This window comes from Filicampus tigris, chromosome 7 (assembly GCF_054856515.1).
Source record: "Filicampus tigris isolate MCC_2025a chromosome 7, RoL_Ftig_1.0, whole genome shotgun sequence".
NCBI lineage: Eukaryota > Metazoa > Chordata > Actinopteri > Syngnathiformes > Syngnathidae > Filicampus > Filicampus tigris.
The window spans coordinates 15,711,182-15,732,830 of NC_141223.1; the positions used below are offsets into that span (position 1 = coordinate 15,711,182).

The 21,649-nt window shown below is 39.9% G+C and overlaps 3 protein-coding genes across 3 annotated transcripts in view; 1 reads left to right on the top strand and 2 right to left on the bottom strand.

Moving 5' to 3' along the window:
- The window catches only part of nectin3a (nectin cell adhesion molecule 3a), a 46,255-nt gene extending 44,369 nt beyond the window's left edge, over positions 1–1,886 (bottom strand). The window contains exon 1 of the mRNA XM_086035851.1: positions 1,714–1,886. Coding sequence (XP_085891977.1) covers positions 1,714–1,768 — 55 coding nt within the window. The 5' untranslated portion in view covers positions 1,769–1,886. The remainder of the gene's footprint in view (positions 1–1,713) is intronic.
- Positions 1,887–9,204: 7,318 nt separating this feature from the next.
- Positions 9,205–15,356, bottom strand: LOC147144885 (diablo IAP-binding mitochondrial protein-like). The gene is made up of 6 exons (XM_086036430.1): positions 15,194–15,356; positions 14,009–14,132; positions 13,324–13,446; positions 11,319–11,429; positions 11,148–11,244; positions 9,205–9,704 (listed from the first exon to the last, which is right to left on the bottom strand). Exons 1-6 carry the CDS (start codon positions 15,235–15,237, stop codon positions 9,502–9,504), a joined length of 702 nt encoding a protein of 233 aa, XP_085892556.1. The 5' UTR covers positions 15,238–15,356; the 3' UTR covers positions 9,205–9,501.
- LOC147144886 (odorant receptor 131-2-like) lies at positions 15,238–20,487 on the top strand. Its single transcript, XM_086036429.1, has 2 exons — positions 15,238–15,356; positions 19,445–20,487. Exons 1-2 carry the CDS (start codon positions 15,352–15,354, stop codon positions 20,292–20,294), a joined length of 855 nt encoding a protein of 284 aa, XP_085892555.1. The 5' UTR covers positions 15,238–15,351; the 3' UTR covers positions 20,295–20,487.
- The last annotated feature ends 1,162 nt before the right edge of the window (positions 20,488–21,649 follow it).

Sequence of the window (21,649 nt, forward strand, 5' to 3'; positions counted from 1 at the left end):
CTGTGTGCCCTGCGATTGGCCGGCAACCAATTCAGGGTGTCCCCCGCCTACTGCCCGAAGACTGCTGGGATAGGCTCCAGCACTCCCCGCGACCCTTGTGAGGATAAGCGGTATAGAAAATGGATGGATGGATATAGTCACCCAAAAATAAACGGGGGAAAATAATACTACACTGAAAAAAAAGTACTTGATTTTCAGTTGCACATGATTGAAATGTGTTAAACTTGTAATATCCATCCATCCATCCATCCATTATCCAACGCCTGAGGCCAAGCGACCGCCACATTTGTTCTTTTAAGAAGATATAGATCAAAACAAATTAGGAGGAAAATGGTGAGTTCGGGAGAAAGCATGGAGCTAGAGGAGCCGTCTGCACTATACAAATCAGCCATTTGTATAGTGTATTGTGTATATATAGTATAATAAGCCAGGAACATTTCGGCTTCCGTACGGCGGCGATGGAGTGCAAGGCTGCGAGCGGTGGAGCGAACAAGAACTGTGTGTCGTGTTGTTGGGCCTCCGTTCGGTTTGTTGCAGGTAACACTTCAAAAATGCTAACATCACCCCGATACAGTTACCGGTGGTAGAAAAAAGAAACCCGTTCAACACCAACAACTTATCCCCGCTAATCTTAAGCAGCCTGGAGAAGTGAAAGCAGACAGAGCCAACGATATTCGTAATTACTAAAGAAATCGGCATATACATAGCAACATCTATGCGCCCATATGCTTTAGTCGAGGAGCCGGGCTTTGAACGTTCATTAAACATGCTGGAGCCCCGTTACAATGTTCCATCCCGGGCGCATATTTGCAAGACCGCGTTCCCTGTCATATACAATCGCACAAGAGCCGTTGTGGAGCATGAGCTGTCCTCTGCTGCGCCTTAACTCTTAGAACGAAGTTAAAACGTATTAGTTGGCAAGTGCTACCTGACTAGCTGCAACCTCATTCTATCCACACAAGAAAGGGGGGTTCCTGTGTTTAATTATTATTGTTATTATTATTATTATTATTATTATTATTATTATTATGAATGAACAACCCTAATGCGCACGTTTTTATTCTATTTTGTGCTTTTATAACAGGGAATATTTTTTGGTTTATATAAAATTGAATTGTAACTTGCTCTCTGTTAAAACTTAAAAAAAATAAAAAATAAAAAAAACTAGTCTTATGCATTTGAGACTTATTGCTGTACTGAACCGTGACCCCCATACAGAGGTACGTACCGAACCGTGACTATATATATATATATACACATATATATGTGTGTGTGTGTGTATGTTGCGGCGGGGGGGGGGGGGGGGGGTCCTACAGCTGGCACAAAGCCCAACTTGCAGGTCAAGCCTCCCCTGGAACGGCCCTTCATTTCCCCCCCTTTCGCTCTCTGCCAGACTTCAGAGCCCGCGGCGGGAGAAACTGCGCTGCCTTCCACTCTCTCGCGCACCACACAACCCCAGTACGACCTTCTCACGTCTAAATCAACACTCACACATCCGTCATCTATCGGCTTGTCTTTTATCACCATTTTGCCACGTTTGAATTACTTTCTTGGCCGTTTTGAGTGAGGGTGCAAAGCCCATCAAGCTAGCAGCAAAGCAACGGGCAGGCACGACTCGCGCCGGGCACTCGCAGATGAGGAGAAGGGGGCAAGAAAATCGACGAAACGGCACATAAACTTCTTGCAAGTCACTACAGGGGCCGAGCGACTCACCGGCGAGTCCGTAAAAGACGAGGAGCGTTGCTAAAAGTCCGTAGAGCGGCTCCATGGCTCCGTTAATTGGACTTGACTGGACCGGAGTGAGTTGTCCTCGCGCGTCCCAACTGTGGATGAAAGTCTGGCTGCTTGCTTTCTTGCTTTGCTTGTCTCCACGGAAGAAGTGGGCTGTACCACTTCGACAAGAACCGTTTCGCATGGAAACAAAGTGGGATGTACCACCAGAAGCACGATGTGTACTTACTTTGTACTTTCACTTCAATACAAATGTTGCTGCCACACCAAAAAAAGAAAGTTCATTGTCACGTTATAGAGTGATAAATGTCACGGGGTTTTTTCACTTATTTTATTTTATTTAGTATTTTTATAAATTAATTAGTGCTGTCAAACAATTAAAAGTGTAACAAATTAATCGCAGAATTTTGCATAATTAATCGCGATTAATCATATTTTTCAACTACAATTTATTACAAAGCTTGGAACCGATATTTAAGTTTGAGTAAAATCTTGGAATTAATATGGAAAACAATCAAAAGTATATTTTGATACAAAGACTGTTGTAATAGTTGTCTTTGATCCTTGAATACAATTCTTTTCCAGCTTTTGATCCGACGGGAGACTGACGGTTTTCTGCTAGCCGTCGAGCAACATTTTTAAAGTAAAACCATGTAAGTCCGTCTTTGCGACAGTGACTCTCCTCTAAGTTTGGCTGCGCAGCGAGCAGGGGTCAGCTGCTATAGGACGTAAATAAAACTGAGTTAACCGAGTTTTTTTTTTTTCGTCCGTTATAAAATTTAAATTAATTTCCATAGTTAATGCTTTAATTTTGACAGCCCTAATTAATATATATTGGCATTAAAATCAGTCTCAATACATTTTTAACAGAATTTAATATTACTTTTTCACAAATATATCAAAATTTAGATGCTATTTTCCATTGTAAAATGTAGAAAGTTGATCATATTAGATTCAAAAGTCATCATTACTTAAAGCACACATACCCTTAAACAATCATTATCATAAATTGTTGGTTGATAAATCAATACATTTTATCTTTGTTAAAAATATCTTTATTTTGGTAACGACTGCAAAGTTTCAGTAGTGAACATACTGTTAGTGTTGAGGAAGTAATACTTTGTGCGAGGGTAACAATGTAATCGCTTAACTAGTTTTGCTATATTTTAACTTTTTAACATGTATTATAACTAATAAAACGTTAATTAATTCATTTTTTACTGCTTTGTGCTGTACTCAGGTTTGCGGGGGTTGGAGCTGATCGCTGCCAACTTAGGGCAAAAGCAGGGCACACGCTGGACAGGTCACCTGTCATCATCACAGGGCACTTCATCATTGAAGAACTGTGGTTTCACCTTCCATATGAAATTTTAGTTGGAATGGCAAACATTTTTGCAGGGTTCCCTCGCTGCTGATGGATGAATAACGGATGCTCAATTTTTAGGAAAATGCCCAGCTCTGGTTGTAACTTCAGCTTGTGGTGGGGGAACGGCAACTATTTCTAAAAACAATTTTAAATGTAAACAATGTACATTCGCCATATTGATCACCAGCTTTGAATGCACTTTCTTTGAAGTTCACAGGGCTGTTGCTGTGCTCTGCATCGTCATTTACCGTCCTCCCAAATACAACAGGGAGTTTCTAACTTTTCAAATCTTTGTGCCGAAATTATGCATAGAGATAGACCGATATGCTTTTTTCAGGGCCGATACCGATTGTTAGTAGTCAAGGAGGCCGATAACCAATATTTGGAGCCGATATTCATTTTCAGTGAGGAAAATATTGGCAAAAATCTAAAAAAAATACCCAAAAAATCTAAATCTAAAAAATATCTAAATCTAAAGAAAATGTACTCTTAACTTTGCTGTAACGTCTTTAAGCATGTTTATTGAACAATGTTTCAGGTTTGCATAATGGTGATTTTTAAAAAATCATTATTACAAGATATTTTTGACAGTATACATCTCTGTTATAAAATTCTAATAAAAAGTTCAGGGAGCACCCGGGATTATCAGTTTGTCTTGAAAAGGATAAAGGAAAAGTTAAACAATAGCTCCATGTAGTTTTCTACAGTAAATGAAAATTTCAAAATGACAGAAATGTTAAACTTTCACATATCTTTGTTTTGATTTCCACAGTTATAAACTTATTTATTACCGGCCAGCAGAGTTCTAAAAAAGGCAGATGCCGATATTCGTCAAAAAGCCAAATATCGGTATATCAAATATCTGATAATTGGTCCATCCCTATGATATACGATCACATCCTGTTTTCATCCGGGTTTTAACATTCGCGTGTGCTGTCCCGAAAAAACATTGGAAAAGGACTTCTTAAGATTCAGTGACTCTTTCGATTTAGTGCCGTGCGTGTCTGGCCCCACTCACAAACATGGACACACTTTAGAGCAGGGGTCACCAACTCCGGTCCTCGAGGGCACCTGTCCTGCAGGTTTTCCATCCCTCCCTGCTGTAACACACCTGTTAAAATGATCAGAATCGTTATCAGGCTTCTCAAGAGCTTGCTGATGAGCTGATCATTTTAACAGGTGTGTTACAGCAGGAAGAGATGGAAAACCTGCAGGACAGGTGCCCTCGAGGACCGGAGTTGGTGACCCCTGCTTTAGAGCTCGTCATTACTTTTGGTCTAGCTGTCTTAAAATTTTAGTGTTGGACAATGTGCTTTCTGATCATATGACTGTGTTCTTTGATGTAATGTTTTCCTGTGCTGCTGTTAAAACTACTGCTGGTGAGTGCAGCCGTCTGATTTTTAACCCCCTCACTGCTAGCTGGTTCTCTGATGCCTTCAGCTTTGTGTTGAGGAACTCAGCACTTGGTGACACTCAATCTTACCATAATATATTGGATTCTGTTTTGGAGTGAGCCAGTCCTCCCTCAAGCATCTCCAGTTGGTCCAGAATGCTGCTGCTCGCCTCCTAACTGGAGCTCAGAAGAGGGAGCACATAACCCCAATTCTGGCCTCCTTTCACTGGCTCCTGGTGCATTTTAGAGTTCATTTTAAAATGGTTCTATTTGTCTTCAAAACTTTAAAAGGCCTCGCCCCAGCGTACCTCTGTGAGCTTCTCCACCCCTACGAACCTTCCCGGTGCCTCAGGTCTGCGGACCAGACGCTACTGGAGGTGCCGAGGACTAAGCGGAGCCTCAGAGGGGCTCAATGTTATTGTATTACGTCTATTGCCATTTTTGTTAAATGTAAAGTGTTTTGTTACGGCTGCAGCTGTTATGAAATACGATGTATAAATAAAGTTGTATTGTATTGTTTGTATAGGGTTGACCTCTGCATTGGGCAAGACAAAAACCGGTTCAGGTCACTGACAGAGGCTCACTTGTGTCTTGGTACTGAACTTGTTTTTTTAGTGTGGCTGCGATATGCTTGATATGCTTTTGTGCTAAAATATTAGCTATTATGATAAAAAGGAATACAGATGATTAATATTTAAAAATTACAAAGCAATACCAAATTCAAGACATAAACAAAACAATATTAGATGAAAAATACACAAATATTAGACTTTCAAGTCAACTTTATGAGAGAACTTTAAAAAAGAGTTTTAACAGCACTGTACATAATATTAAAGATCAACACTATTCAATTAATCATAAGGAAGATATTTTAACCATTAATTCTTATCATTGCCTATTTTTCTATTGTTTATTACTTCTATTATTTGGTTCAGTGGGCAAATGCAGTTGTACATACTTTGAGATGTCGTAATGTGGATGTTGATTTAGTCTGTTTGTTGTCAGGGAAGATGCAAAAATGAGTTTCATAATAAGGAAGTGAAAGTTAATATTAACCCCAGGAGATTGCTCCCTGAAGGACAAAGTATGATCATTCCCTTTGGCACGTGCAGATGATAGTGCACTGTCAGCAGTTTGGAGGAGCCATCCTATTTATTCACTTAAACATAAGTGGTGTGGAAGCTCCAAAGTTCACTTCCACGTTATTGTTTCAAAACACATTTTCCCATGTCGGAAATCATTAAGGGGAAGTGAGCAATTAATTCCGTCATCGTCATTCATGTGGATGTTTAAAGTCAAACGAGCAGAGGTAAATGTTGTGTGTTTTCAGGAGGGTTTCCCGAGACTTTTTTTGTGGCTCTACTCGTGATAGACATACCTACCAAATGTCATGTGACTAACTAAGTGAAAAAGACTTCAGTAGATGAAATAAAAAAAAAAAATACAAAAAAAGCTCTGAAGATAAATTTTTCTCTGAAGGAACCTCAAAGAGAAGTCAACTCAAACATATTCATAGCTCAGCTTCAGAAAACAGGTGAGCAATGAAATACAAACATAATACCTCATTAATATTAACATTTTGAGGGAGGTTTTTTTTGGGGGGGGGGTCGGGGGATTACAAAATCAGTTGAATTAATGTTGGTTTCATGTTCAGTACTTTTGTGCCGCCATTGAATGGTTCTTTTTACACAAGAGAGCCCTTTGCACTGGAAAAAAAAAAAGTTTAGTTTGTTGTTTGCTTCAAATCCTTGGTTGTTGACATAGGATAGTGATTCTTTATATATGCAGCGTATTGTCAAATATGAAAGAGCACATATATTGTTCATATTTAAAGTAGCATTTTGGTCATACTGTACATCTGGTTGGGAAATGTGTGGTCCTATGTGGGCCCCCCAGTAGCACTTGTGAAAATTTGTGGCCCCCTCCTGCATTGAAGTTGCCCATCCCTGCTCCACCCGCCACCCTCCATCTCCCTGTATATCTACTAGTTCTCCAACCGGGTTTCAACAAGTGTTTGTTGTTTTTAAAGTGCTCCATAGAAGTAAGGTGGAGTTGAGCTGCTTTTTGTTCTCTCACCTTTTCCAACTCGAGTGTTACTCTTGGCATTTTGCTCTCTTCTCTCCCTGGTTTATCGGCAGGGTTAGTGACCAGGTAACAACCAACTTTGCTGTTGTCTTTGGTTGTCCCTTTTACCCAGAACCAAATTGGTTCAAAGATGATCTTAATTTGATTTATCCTAACTGACTAATCACAATTGCAATGGCCATTAGTGCAGTGGCACGCATCAAAGAGCACATTTTCTCTATTACTGAATTAAATCAGATGGAAATGTGTAGCTCAAGCGTCATCTGCTGGCTGGCATGTGCTCAAAGCATTATTATGTAATAATTCATATATATACTGTATGTATTTGATTTTAAACATAATACGCGAAAACATAACAACCATGAGCACAGCAACAATTTGCAGATTTAAATATAGGAAAATATTATCGAACCCATGACTTCTGAACTGTGAGGCGGATGTGCTAACCAGTCGACCACTATATATATATATGTATATATAGATGGATATATATATATATATATATATATATATATATATATATATATATATATATATATATATATATATATATATATATATATATAAAATGTTCCAAAAGTATGTTATAGAACATACAAAACATAACATAACGTAAGGTATCAAAAGTATTGATACTTCATCAACATATCGATACTTTATATATTTTTTTCTGATTGCCTTAGCAAGCTAAGAAAGTGAGGTAAAGAGCAGAATCATTTTCACGCTGTTTTGCGTATATGACAAGAATTCTATTGAATGAAGAAGTGTCTACATACATTTGACAAGTTGTGAACAGGTTATGTCAACAAGGACATTTTGCTTGGGGAAACCTGCAAAAAAAAAAACAATAATACATTTCTATGATTTCTGTAAAAGTGGATTCAAGGTAATTCTGTGAGGAAAAACTTGTTTGCTCTCAGGAGAAATTCCCGAAGTGACGAAGACAAAAGTCTCTTTGTTTGTCATGTGCTTTTTTTTAATGTAAAATCAGGATTTTGTGTGGGGGTGGGAAATCTGACATTTTCTTTTTAGACCATATCGCCCAGCCCTATGACCGCCCGCTGGATTGGCTCCTGGCCCTTGGTTTCAGTTTAGAAAACAGTGAATGACGTGATGACAGCTAAAATGAGCGACACCACGGCTAATTTACTGGCAAACATGTTGTTGAGTGACTTTTGAAAGCACAGTTCAAACCTCAAGCAGCATTCAAATAGCCAACCAAACACACAAGGCTAAAATGACAAAAAAAACAAAAACAAAAAAAACAGTGGTTCCCTTGGCACAGGGTTGACATTTTGTTCCCAAGTTAGTGTATTATAGCCTGACATTACAAATGTGGTTTTTACACTTCCTCTGGAAGTCCCAAGAAGCATTTCTGAATTTTTACTACTGACTTTAAAGAAACAACAACAATGTTATGCAATAAGGACAGGACACATTTCTTGATTATATTAAATGTTGCCAAAATGGCACAAAAATCTCAATAAATCATAGCAAACTAGACCATACAGTCACCCCAAATACACCTTTTATTAACAACAGCAAGGACGGAAGCAAGGAAGGGAGGAAAGATCAAAGGAAAACAGAACATGATGATGACACCATTAGTTTTTTGCTCCAAAAACAATTTGCTGAGTTGTTTTAACTAATATCTTTAAGTTGGGGGACAATACAAGGAACAATTTCTCTAAACTCTTTTTTCTTTGTTGTGAAATGCAGGAAAGTCAATCTTCACAACAGCAAAACTTCAATTATGTTGTTGAATTGCCTAACATTTTTTTTATCTGTTTGTTGCCTTTGAAATGTTGAGTTCACTCAATTTTACAGTGGAAGGTTTTCGCTGAAAGCGAAAGTCAACCCAAACATATTTTTTTCAAGAATATGTTCCCAGCAGGCCGGCTAGTTGAAACAGGGCATTCTGATTAATTTTTCAGTTTATGGAATATAAGTTAAGCAGCAAAATGCACTCATTTTTAGCCATCTCCGGGGGAGGCCATTTTGTCTTCTGTCGACTGAAAATGACAGCACAACTTCTCACAACAACCAATCACAGCTCCGATTCAGAAAACAGGTCAGCCGTGATAGGTCGTTGTGAGCACTTGTCATTTTCAGTCAACAGAAGACAAAAATGGCCTTCCCCAGAGATGGCTAAAAATGAGTGCATTTCTTAGATTTCTGTGATCAATTTTTGGCTTCAAAAACATAAGATAAATAGCTTTCAGGAAATATGTCAGGTTTTTAGTTGTTTTTTTTTTTTTCAACAGTCAATTGAGATATGAGGTAATGTAAAGTTACAGACTTATGAAACACCCTGTACATTGTGTTTAAAGAGTAGAATTGCAATATGTAAGTGTAAATGTGAAAACAACTTTTGGTAATTCTTGTGCCACAGAACAAAACACCTGCAGGCCTTTGTCAAGCAGGACAAAAGACAAAAAAAAAAAAAAAAAAAAAACAGAATATAAGGGTTTTTTGGTCAAAACACATTTTTGTGCTTCTTGACTAGTTTCAACAACTTTTTCTTTCCTCCAATTTGTTTCTAACACACTCCTTCATTTTGCTCATTTCTAGCGGTCTTAGCCACCAAATCCTCAAGATTTTGCCAGTCAAATACAGCAACTATGCACAGTCACATTTCATTATGTTTTTATTAAATATTGTCCAAAAAACCAAAAACGGAACAAATCACAGCGAAGTGGACATTCGAGACAAATTTGCAATATAACAAACAGTGCAGAGACCTCCGCCAAGGTCCCGACAGAAAGAACTTGCCCAATCTCCACAACGTGGGCCGAGGAAGAACCTCCTCAATTTCCAAAGACCTCCACCAATGCAATCCTTATTTGTAGCGACACGTACTGGTTTCCCCCCTTGGGCCCAGTAAACTCAAGTGGTTATTCTCTGCTGCCATCTTGCGGTGGTCTCCTCAGTCCTCTCTGAGGTACGCTTCGGGCACGTCTTCCTCGCTCTTCTCCAGAGCGGCGGTGCGCTGAGCGCTCGCCTGGACCTCCAGGGCTTTGGCCTCAACCAGCGTCTTGTCGGCGTCGCGGGAGAATTTGCGCGCCTCCTCGGCCTGGGATCGGGCCACCTCGATGTTGGTCTGCATGGTGATGGACGCGTGCTCGGCCCCTGCAAATGCTCAGCGTGACAAAAGTGCATCTGGGAAGGCTTCAAAGTGCCCCGACAAAGTTATTAAGTCATGTCTTTGTGTTGTGTCGAGAGGACAAATTTGATGGGGGAACTAAACCCCCAAATTCTTTTTGCAAGGATACATTCTATCTGCCAGCAGTAGGCAAAACTAGGGCCCGACTAATATGGGCATTTTTTTTAAGCCGATGCAAATTCCAATAACCTATTAATTATGAATAAAATAACTTATTTTTTGATTGCTTAACATTTACAACAATACAAATATGAGTTACAGGCAGATAATTTTACAGTTTTACAATATTTCAGCAGAAAGAGAAATCGGAGTAAATTCAACAATTTTTGCCATTTTTTAAATGTATGTATGATTGTCTTATGTTGTAACATCGGGCCCTTGTCAAATCAGTATTTAATCAGTCTGCTTTCACGAAGGACTACACAAACCAAAGAATATTTACTGCTAAAAGACTGAAATCGAATAATTTGGACAATTTTATGTTAAACATTGGCCCTAGACAATTTAACGATCATCAAGATTGTTGTCGATGAATTTGATGACCTATTAGTTGTCGATTCATCGATTACCTGTGACACCTTTAGATGCAAACATTTCATGCGAATTACTTCATTACAATGTACAAAACAGTGTACAGTCCTTGAAGATTGCTTGCACTACTAGATATTTTAAATTATATTTTTCCACTGGATATTTGTACTTTGCTGCAGTTGAATGTTTTATACATTCTTTATTTTCCAATTTTTAATTAAAAGTATGTGTTTTATGAATAATGGAGAATCGATCAGACAAAATTGCCATCACAGTTGTTTAGTGTTATGGGAAAAAAATACTATATTCGGATGTATATCGTTACTGGGATACAAAATTGTGTTCATTTGAAACAGCACTATGCAGAAACCTGTGAGACCCTAACCCTTGTGTGAAGCCCTACCCTTGGCTTGAAACCCTAATCCTGACAAATCACAAAACTACACTAATGGTGCATTCCAGAAAATAAATAAATAAATAAGAAAAATCGCCACTCGCCATTCTACTATTTGAGAATCAGGGTCAAATTGATGAGGTTATTTATGTGCAGGATTTTGTCCAGCTATATTTGAAGTACAGTATTCTATAAATACAATTGAATTGAGTTTAGTTTTTGTACTACTTTGGCGCCATCTGGTGGCAGCTTGGTGCCATGGCACTTCAAAGAAGTGAAACACGTTTCATCTATACGTGGTGCTTTTTTAACCCCATCGTGTGGCGTCTATCAGGAATTCCAAAGCTCGACAGATTTTCACTGTTTGGGGCATTTCTCATCCCCTCGTGATCGCTTCAGCAAGACGACTGTCTGCTTTCTACTGGAACACTTTGAGGAGTGACCTGGAAATTTCACGTTACACTTCCGCTGTACTTTTGCCCACCTGAACTATACGCCGCTTCAGCTGCCGTTTCACACAAACGGAGGGCGCTGGTCCACACCGCCTCGAAACGCTTGCATTCCTCTTGTCTGTCACTGACCTGACACACACGAGAACATGTGACGTCACTCCGCCGCGGCCGGCGCTCGGCGAGTCCCGACGGCCGTAACTCACCTCCGCCCGCTGGCCAATCATCACCTGCCAGATGGATTCCTCTTCCGTTTGACTCAGATTCCCCAGCGAGGCCAGGTAACGTTTTTGGAGCGCTACCAGTGTGTGCACAGCCTGCAACCCCCCAAAAAAGAGACAAATTAGCTCAGCTTTAAACTATTTTGTGTCCAATCGCCCTCCATTTTAGCCTCATTTTAGCCATTTGTGGAGGTCCATTAAAAACATTTTAATTCTAGAAATGTCTACTTTAGGTTGGAGCCACACAAACAATCCTCCAAGTAGTGAAAACACACAATTGACATCCACCCAAAAAGGTTTGTAATTGTCTCCAGATGCCAGAAGATGGTGGCAAAAACACATTCTACTAGACAAGGGTGGCCTGAATAAATGAAGCATCTCTTCTCACTTTAACCCATTAAGGCCGCGTTTCTACCACTAAAGCCGGAAGCACTGTTGCGTGTTCCTACCTTTAAACACATGAGCCCAGAACTCTTCTCCACTGACAAATGCAATACCTTTGCCAACTTCTTTAGCGAGTAAATAAAAACCATTAGACAAAAAATTAACTCTATGCAGACAAACAGGAAAACTAACCTGTGTCTAACACTTAGAAAGAACTTGAATGTTATGTCACAATTTAGAAAAGAAACAGTTCGGCATTTGAAATCAACAACATGCACTCTGGACGTGATACCATCTGACTTTTTAAAAAAAAAAGTTTTAACTTCAGTAGAAAGTGACCTCCTACAAATAGTTAATAGCTCACTGGCATCAGGCATTTTTCCAAAGTCACTAAAGATAGCTGCCATTAAGCCACTCCTAAAGAAAATGACTCTCGATGCCTCTATGATAATCAACGGTGGACCTGTTTCTAAGCTCTCCTTTATATCCAAGGTCATTGAGAAAGTCGTATTTAACCAGCTTGGCGACTTTCTGAATAAAAGTGAAATTGTTGATAAATTTCAGTCAGGCTTCCGACCACATCACGGCACTGAGACAGCACTGGTAAAAGTGTTAAATGACATTAGGCTGAACACTCATTCTAGTCAAGTATCAGTTCTGGTTCTGCTGGACCCCAGTCCTGCATTTGGCTGGAAAACTGGGTTGGTCTTTCTGGAACAGTGCTTCATTGGTTTAGGTCCCATTTAGAAGGCCGGAGTTATTTTGTTACAATTTGCAGTTACGAATCTGATCGATTGGCCATTACTTGTGGTGTGCCCCAGGGGTCGGTTCTTGGTCAGTTCTGCAGTTGTTTCGAGTAACAGTATTGACTTTCTATTTGACTTTAATTTAATCCCACTTGAAATATGAAGCATAAAGTTTGTTTTCTTGTCGGTGCTTGCTATTTGTTGACGGTCCCTGGGCACACGTCTCAGCGGAGGCTGTTGAAAAAGCACAACCGCACTGCTGAGACCACAAATTGTGTTGCTGAAATTCAAGTTAGCTAAGTTAGCAAGGCAGCTCTTCGGCTACCTTACATAGATTGTAAAAAGCCATCGTTTGCAATGACTTTGCATTTTGGAGTTACCGAACGGACAACTCCGAATGTGCCAATCAGGTGCTACCTTTACCTAACTCCTCGACTACAGCAAAAGGGGCGCTTAGATGTTGCTAAGTATATGCAGATTGCTTCAGTAATTTCTTTGGCTCTGTCTGCTTTCACTTTTCCAGACTGGTTAAAGGTAGCGGGGATGAGTTGTGTTCTGTAGGGTTCCTTTTTTCTACCCCTGGTAACTGTATCGGGGTGATGCCGTACTACATGTGTTAGCGTGTTAAGTATTCCCTGCAACGTAATTTACGGAGGTCGAACAACGCCGAAACTCAGTTCTTTTTCGATCCACCACTCACCCCACCGCCGACGTATTGAAATGTTTTCTTTTCCGTGGAAACCGGATCAAAATGGCTCTTTGAGTTAGTGTAAAAAGTTGCCGGCCCCTTGTCTACACCATCTAGTGTGGACACGTCTGGTGTCAAAGTTTGATCGTTTTGCGGGTCAGTTCAAACTCACCTTTGAATATTCTGTGATGGCATCTATGAGGGCTAAAGTGGTCTGCGAGAGGAACGTGCTGGAACTGTCCGTCACCAGCGAGGCCGCTCGTCTGATCAGAGACTCATGGGTGAGGCTCGGAACCTATGACAACACAAAAATAAAATAAGCTTGTAAATTTACAACCCGAATAAACAGGATTTTATCAAACTGAAACTTGGCTCTTAACAGAGAACTTAAATATCGTCGCTGCCATGCGAAAAGCACATCTCCATTTTTTTTTTTCATTTTCTTATTTTTACATGAATCATGTGTTTCTGCGTTACATACATCGCATTAAAGTGAAAAATAAAAAAATAGGACAGCGACGGTATATTTGGAGACAATACATTTCATTTGGTTTTCAATCTAATTTCTGTACTTGAAATTGATTGCACAATTAAATATTTTCAACTTGACAAAGTTGTACACTTTTAAATGAATCTGTTGAAATGGCATGTTTTTCAATTGTGTTATTTTGCCTGCACCTTTGCTTATGATAAAACTAAAGCTTGAATATGATACCGTTCCCAAAGTCTCCAGTTAATCTTTCCAAAGAAATTGACTGGAAACATTCCAAATGTTTGCCAGAAATTTTCCACTTCAATGCAACATTCTCGCTCATTAAGTGGCAAACAGTAAACGACCATCTGGTCAATGCGCTTACTTGAGTGAAGGGAACGGCGCATAGCCCGCCGCCCAGCACCGCCGCAGACGTCGCCACGCTCCTCCATTTTGCCAAGGCGCATCCCACTAGTTTGCCGCGCCTGCACAGCACCTGAGCATTGCTCCTGCAAGCCACCACCATACAATCGTAGTAAGCGGCGGTAATATTATTCCTTTTTCACGGAGGATAAAGAATATACGCCTGTGAGCATTGTTATATTGTCTGTCAACATGAGTTGCTGTATCGTTTGTGTTTAAATAACAGGTTCTTAATGGGTTATTATAAAGATCACTACACCAATGATAATTTTGTTTGCTTGTCGGTGATGATTTGCAGTGTGGGTTAGCAGTAAGCTAGCGGACCTTCTGAAATTCTCTTTGTTTAAGTATGTTTAAACTTCAACTAATAGCTTGAAGCAAGCAATCTGGACCCTTCTGAAGAATTGTCAGCTGCTTCTTATGAAGTTCACTCTCACCATTTGGTACTCGGAACTAAAATGTTTGCTCACAACTCAAGATGACAAAACCAAACAACCAGTTGCTTGTATAAAAAAAAAAATTCAAATAAAAGTGATTTTTAAGCATACTCCATGACCTCTAAATGTGTATTTCATAGCCACAAATTTCTATTTGTGGCCAAATTTCATGCAAATGCAAATTTCTCAACTAACTAACTAACTAACTAACTAACAATAATAGCTTACTGTTGTTCAAGCATTTAAGATTGCATCGGATTGGTCAAAGTCAGTTAAAATCATACAATTATGTGAAAGTGTTCATCTGTCGCACACCTTTGCGATGCGCATAATTGCACGTGCCATAACTGCATGGACAATATTTCTTCGATATATTGTACGGCCCAGACCTCTAGGTGTGCCTGTTGTGACTGGCGGGTACACGTCATAGTAAGACCAATTTTCTTAATTTCAGCTCAGTCTACAGCGTAAAGACGAACGTTTTAAAACGTCTCACTGACAAATTGCATATCAATGTTTAATTAAATTGTCGTTTATGTATTGTGCACCTATTGCGTCACTGTAGGTACGCTTCAATGTCTTTCGGTTTCCATTCCGGTGGAAACCCATTGTGTAATTATTCAACATTGTACATATATTTCGTTATATTACAAGTAATGTCCTTATTCGAGCAAAATTGTAACTTTAACCTCGTTTAAAACAGGACCTACCGGAGGAAATTGAGGAAGACTGTCCCCCGCCCGAGCGCGGCCATTTTGGTCCGCCAACGTAAACAGTCCCTCCCCCGTAGCGCGTCCACACTTCCGTTTCCGTCACGCCACGCGCTGCTGTCCTCTGGTGGCCAAAAGCCTCAAGCGTTCACCTTCCCATGAGGTTTGGAAAAGGTATTATTTCTCTTTCGTGAATGAATGAAAAGTGAAAACTACCACAAAACACGTTTGCTGTTGTGCTGACAGGTCAAAGAGACAAACCTTGAATTTCCTGACAGGTTTTATAAAAGGTTTGTTTGTGTAGTTTTAAAACCGCGTTCACTGCAGGGCATTATGCCCGATTCAGATTTTTGTTTTGTTTGTTAAAGCAGAAGTCAATCCAAACATATTTTTTTCAAGAATATGGTCCCAGTAGGGACCACCAGTTGAAACACGGAATTCTGATTAATTTTGCTTTTGCGGAATATAAATTAAGCAGCAAAATGCACTTGTTTTTAGACATCTCAGGGGGCGGCCATTTTGTCTGCTGTCGACTGAAAACATCGCAAGTGCTCATAACGACCAGTCATGGCTGACCTGTTCTCTGAATCTGTGCTGTGGTTGGTCGTTGTCAGCAGTTGTGATGTCATTTTTAGTCGACAGAAGACAAAATGGCCGCCCTCAAAGATGGCTAAAAACAAGTGCATTTTGCTGTTTAATTTATGTTCCACAAACGCAAAATTAAACAGAATGCCATGTTTCAACTACTGGGCCTGCTGGGAACATATTCTTGAAAAAAAAAATGTAGTTGTTTACATTGCAAAAACAAATGCGACTTCTATGCGGGGGTGACATGGATCAGTGGTAGAGTGGTCGTTTCGCAACCCCGAGGTTGTGGGTTCGATACCCGGCCCTTGTGACCATGTCGAAGTGTCCTTGAGCAAGCATACTGAACCCCCAGTTGCTCCTGATGCTGCGTCATCAGTAGGTGAATGTGAACTCATTGTGAAGCGCTTTGAGTCCCTTAATTGGTGGAAAAGCACTATACAAGTGAAAGATCATTTACCATTCTAATGTGAACGCAACATGTCCATAATGTGACACGTATGCGTACAAAGCATGCTGTCGAGTGATGTGTAACCAAAAAGTGCGAGTGAAAGTTTACAGTCGGACGGGCCTTTTGACGGGTATTTTTTTTTCCCCCCACGGAAAAAAAGGCGAATCACGGACGATGAAGGATACCCACATTGCAGATGGATGACGAATAATGGATGCTCAATTTTTAGTAATATGCCCAGCTCTGATAATTATCAATCACTAGACCTACGATTATATAAAATAAATGGACATTGATGTGATCGAACATATTTTTTTTGCATATTATTGAAATTAATAGTGGGGTTTTAAAATGAATGAATGCAAACAGTCTCAAAACAGTTAAGAGTAAAAAAAAGATGTATCTTTTTAGAAAAAAAAAACTTGTACAATATACAGTAAATGGGGGGGGGGGAAACAATCAATCAAAATATTAGGAAGAGCTCTCAGTTGATTGTGACACATTTCTATACCATCGCAAATTGCAACCGCATTAGTGATTCTAATGTTATTTTTGTAAACGCTAAACATTTGATACCGGTTGTGCAAGTGTCGCTACTTTACTACTGTATGCTATCTGAGTGTAATTTTAATATAAAAAAGCAAGACTAATCCAAATATTGCATTGCCATTGCTGTAAAATGAAATCCAAGAGCGTGTTGTCGGTAAACAACAATTTATGAATAATTAATGATGCTGGTGGTAATGAGGTTCACTGGAATTTATCATCAATTATCAGGACAGTGTCTCAGGGTGACATCGTTGTATACCAAAACACATGATGACACTTTATAAAAACAACTTGAGTGTATCTGCGTAATTGCATCCCATGATGTCCAACATTTTGCACTACAACATTTTTCACAAACACTGAATAAATGATGACTGCTTTCAGTCTTTAATGAGTTTCACAGGGATTATTTTATCTTGTGACAATAGTGACATGGACAAAATGACTTGAGAGCCTTCATCGTTGGAAAATGTAAAACCCCCACTGCCCCTCGAGGCCCTCTTTAACAACTCCACGCAACCAATGTCTAACAAACAAACACATCTACCTAATCATGTGGCTGGTGACTGTAAGGTGGTTTCTTTTGGTAACAAAAGAAACAAAATGAAAGTTGTCTGGCATCACATTATTGGGCAGTTTGGACCCAAAATGAAAAATAATCAGAGGTGACAAATCCAGGTCCAGAAAGTAAAAACCTTGCCACAGTTCGGTTTTAGCCACAGTTTTTACTTTCTGGACCTTGATTTGCCACCTCTGAAAAGAGTCCTCCATAAAAGTCAAAAATAACTTGCAATTGATGATTGTTTTTGCTAGCATTCTAAAATGTGAATCTAAAATGGTTGCTTCAAAACAAAATGGCAGAATTTCAGTGTCTTTTCAACCATTAGAAAAAACAACCTTTTTTTGTGGACCTAGTCATGATTGGCATGTCTGCCAAGTTTCATGTTGCTGTGAACCTGGTTTATTGGGCAAAAATTTCAACCCCCAAAATCTGGATTAATCTCAGCCCTCGTAGAGCTGAGTTGCCAAACTGTTTTTCACAGCTAATTGTCACACACAATGATGAAGACTCAAATGTTTTCGCAATTTGGCATCAACCATCTGTTCGGTATACAAAATTTCTTGGACAAGCTTCTTTTTTAAGTTCACCCAGAAATGGCCAAAATCGCTTTTGGCTGCTTCAAATGAAAATGGCCGATCTCCTATATTTGTGAGTCAAATATGCCTACTTTATTTTGTGTTCCTGAGGGAATGGGGCTTCAGCATCTGAAATATCCCAAAACATCTGTGGCCTTTTTTATTCTAAACATGTCACAAAATATGCAAAAATGCTGATCCTTTTGTTTTTCCAAGTCCAAGTTTATTTTGGTGGATATATTGTTTCGCTTATAAGACAGACAATTTGTGTGTTTTAATGGAGGACGAAGAAAATCTAAACGCATTTACTGTATATTTAAGAGGCTGGAATTGTAACATTTCAAAAACATTACAAATATTGGTTAAAAAAACGTTTCACTTCCTTTCCATTTTGTGTGCGATACGCTTGCTGCCAAGAACGATGTCTTACTGAATTTTGTGTTCAGCGTTAGCATTAGTGGGTTAAACAGCTTCCGATTTTTGTTGTTGTACCTGGCGCTAAGGTAATGATAGTTGATGACGCCAAATCGATAACGTCTTTGATATTTTTTCACTTTTGATCTCTACCTCTGCACACAAGCTAACACTGCTCCCCACTTGCTCATCCAATCACATGCGGGCATCTTCACGGCCTGGAATAAAGAAAGGTAACCCCGGTTCACGTAACGCAGCTCTAGGGCTGACAGTGACATCTTCATTTTCACATTAAAGAGGGGTTTTGATCGACCATCGCTCTAACTCGTTTCATCATCTAAGGCCGGGTACACACACACAAACACAACCGAGCTGTTTTTTTCCCGATTTTGCCCCCGCCTGACCAAGAGACACAAGTTGAGAATTGCATCTTATTGTACCTACACCTAGATGTGTTAAACAACTCAGAACAGAACACCTTTTGCTTGAAGCCACACATTTTATTATTATTAAATTAACTCAAAGTGATTTGGACATTGAATATTTAGAGGTATAACCTGCAATAAGTGCATCAAGACTGCGAGCCACTGATTTCAGCAGACTGTTGCTTTCCTCATTTGAAATGCTTTTGAAATGCAGTATACTTTACTGTCACTGTGTTTTTCCTCAACGACGATTGAAAGTTTGGTTATTTACTTTGTTGGTCACTAAGGAGAGGAGTAGTTAAATGCGAGAGTATGATGATTTGCTCATAAAAGTTGGCTTACTCCAAAACAATTTGTCTCCCCCGCCTTCCTATTCTGAAATAATGGCTACGCCCCTGGGTGACCATGGTTACTGTGCATGCTGCACGTTCATTGGTGATGACGACTCCGAAAGTGTGCTACAAATTTGGTTGCCCTCCCTGCGAAGTGCCGAACCGAGTGCAGCCTCGTCACGACTTGGCTCATACGTTCCCGAATTGTTTTTATACTTGGATGAATGGCTGGCAACGACTCGCTGCTGGCGGGCGGTAGGGCTCCAAAAAGCATCTTGAGCATTGCCATTCTCATCCAAGTTTTGATCGTCATCTTCCTCAGCATCAACTCCTTCCAGCTTTGCACGTTCTTCTCCAGGGCCCAGTTCATGTTGTCCATGCGCTACATCCTGTTTGCCAACATGCTGCTCAACGACTGCTGGTTCCTGGTCATGAGCGACATGCTGCTCCTCTTTTACTACGTTGGTGTCTTCATGCATCGATCGCTGTGCATGCTGATCTACTTCATCCTGGCCATCTCCAACCTGGCCACGGCATGCACTTTGACCGCCATGACTCTAGAACGCTACGTGGCCGTGTGCATGCCCCTGCGGCATGCCGAGCTGTGTTCCAGCCAGCGGGCCCTGGGCGGCATGGCGCTCATCTGCGGCCTGAGCAGCATACCCAGCGTGGTCTTCTACTTAGCCGCCTTTGCCTTGGTGCCCGGAGACTACTACACAGAGGAGTTGATGTGCGCAATCAACAGCTTGGAGAGGTACCTGTGGCAAAACTACCTGAGATCAGCTATGTTTACCATGTACTTCCTGGCCATGTGTGGCGTCATCATCTTCTGCTATGTGCGCATCATGATGGTGGCCAAGGCGGTGTCGGTGAGGGACCGAGGGGCATCCAGGAAAGGTCTCAGCACGGTGACCCTACACGCCTTCCAGCTGGTCCTCTGCCTCATCCACCTGCTGCTCCCCCCAATAGAGAAGAGCCTGGAGCAGGTGGATGAGGGCTTGTTTAAAGCAGTACGCCTCTTTGACTACATCGCTTGGGTTTTAAGCCCACGTTGCCTGAGCCCTCTGGTCTACGGTGTCAGGGATGAGATGTTCTTCAAGGCGCTCAAGTCATACGCCCTCTGCGGTTTGTCTAGGAAGAATAGGAAGAGTGCAACGAGGCAAATTGTACCTTTTCATCGTCGCTGTTTAGAGCGTTCAAAAGTGTAACGCTCAATCCATGTCATGACAATCCATGTCATGTTACCCTCCTAAAATAATAGCCCAAAAGTCCATTTTCCATTTTTTCAGAAAACACAAAAAATTGTGCCCATCAAATCGAAACTGAGATATTTAGAAGCACTTGTAATGAACATATTTGTCTGTGTCCGAGCTTTCCATTTACCCATTTTTTTGTGCCCTTCTCAAGAGAAAGTGACAGTTTTATATAGTGATATTCAAATCTTCAGAGTCATTTTTTTATATATTATCCTGAATTTGTATCTATATTATCCATGGTTGCTCATGCGTTGTGTGTAATTAAATAATAAATAAAGTAAAAAGACACTTTGTGACCATATCAAGTTGAACACACTTTCTTTTTACCTCTTATTTCCAGATAATGTTGACAACAAGATGATGGGGGTGATGCCATTATGATAGATTAAAAAAAATAGCAACTTGAACTATATTGGCAGTATGTTGGGGTAAGGGTTAACATCTCCCTCACAGTTCTGCGGTTCAGGGCTTGAATCTATCTGGGTTCGTGTGTACAGTCACTGCATTCTCCCTCGCTTGTTTTGGTTTTCTCCAGGTAATTCGACGTCCTCGGCACGTTCCAAAGATATACCCGATGTTACCTTGGCCACGAATTCGCATTGTGTGTGCATGTTATGTTACATTATAATTTATGTACAGCAAAAATCATCTTTATTTGGCCAAGTTTGATTTGTTTGTTTGTTTATTGAACACATGATCAAGTCACAGAAAATATTTTTGTAAAAAAATAAAAAATAAATAAAAAAGAGAAAGCATATAAATGGTCATCATTAAGTGCAGTTTGCATGTTTAAAAGGGAGTCAGCAGTAAAAAACGTATCTAGTCCGACCTCTTGTTCTTTGCATATTTTTTTTCATATCAATACAGAGTATATCCCAACGAAAGAAAGTTAACAAATAAGCCTACACATGTATACAACTTATATGTGCATACATGTGCCTACAGCATATTGTACATGCAGTACTGTACATAAGCACACACCCTAGCACATTTATGTCGTTATACAATATACTCAAACATATAATTTTCATTTCATGCAAGCTAATATGTTCCAAAAGTTACAACATTTCTGTAATTATATTGACTTATTATGGCTGATATATGTTATTTTTGGGTACTTTGCCTGTTTTTAAACACAGCAAGTGATTCACACATTTTCAGGTCGGTTCCAAAATTGGTCCACCAATGAACACCACTTATACTGAAACACGCCTTTGCTTAATATTTGGTCTTGTTTTAATTTTTTTTTTTTTGAGACACTTGCACTCCTTAATCAGAGAAATACTCTCTAATTTTGAACAGTTCTG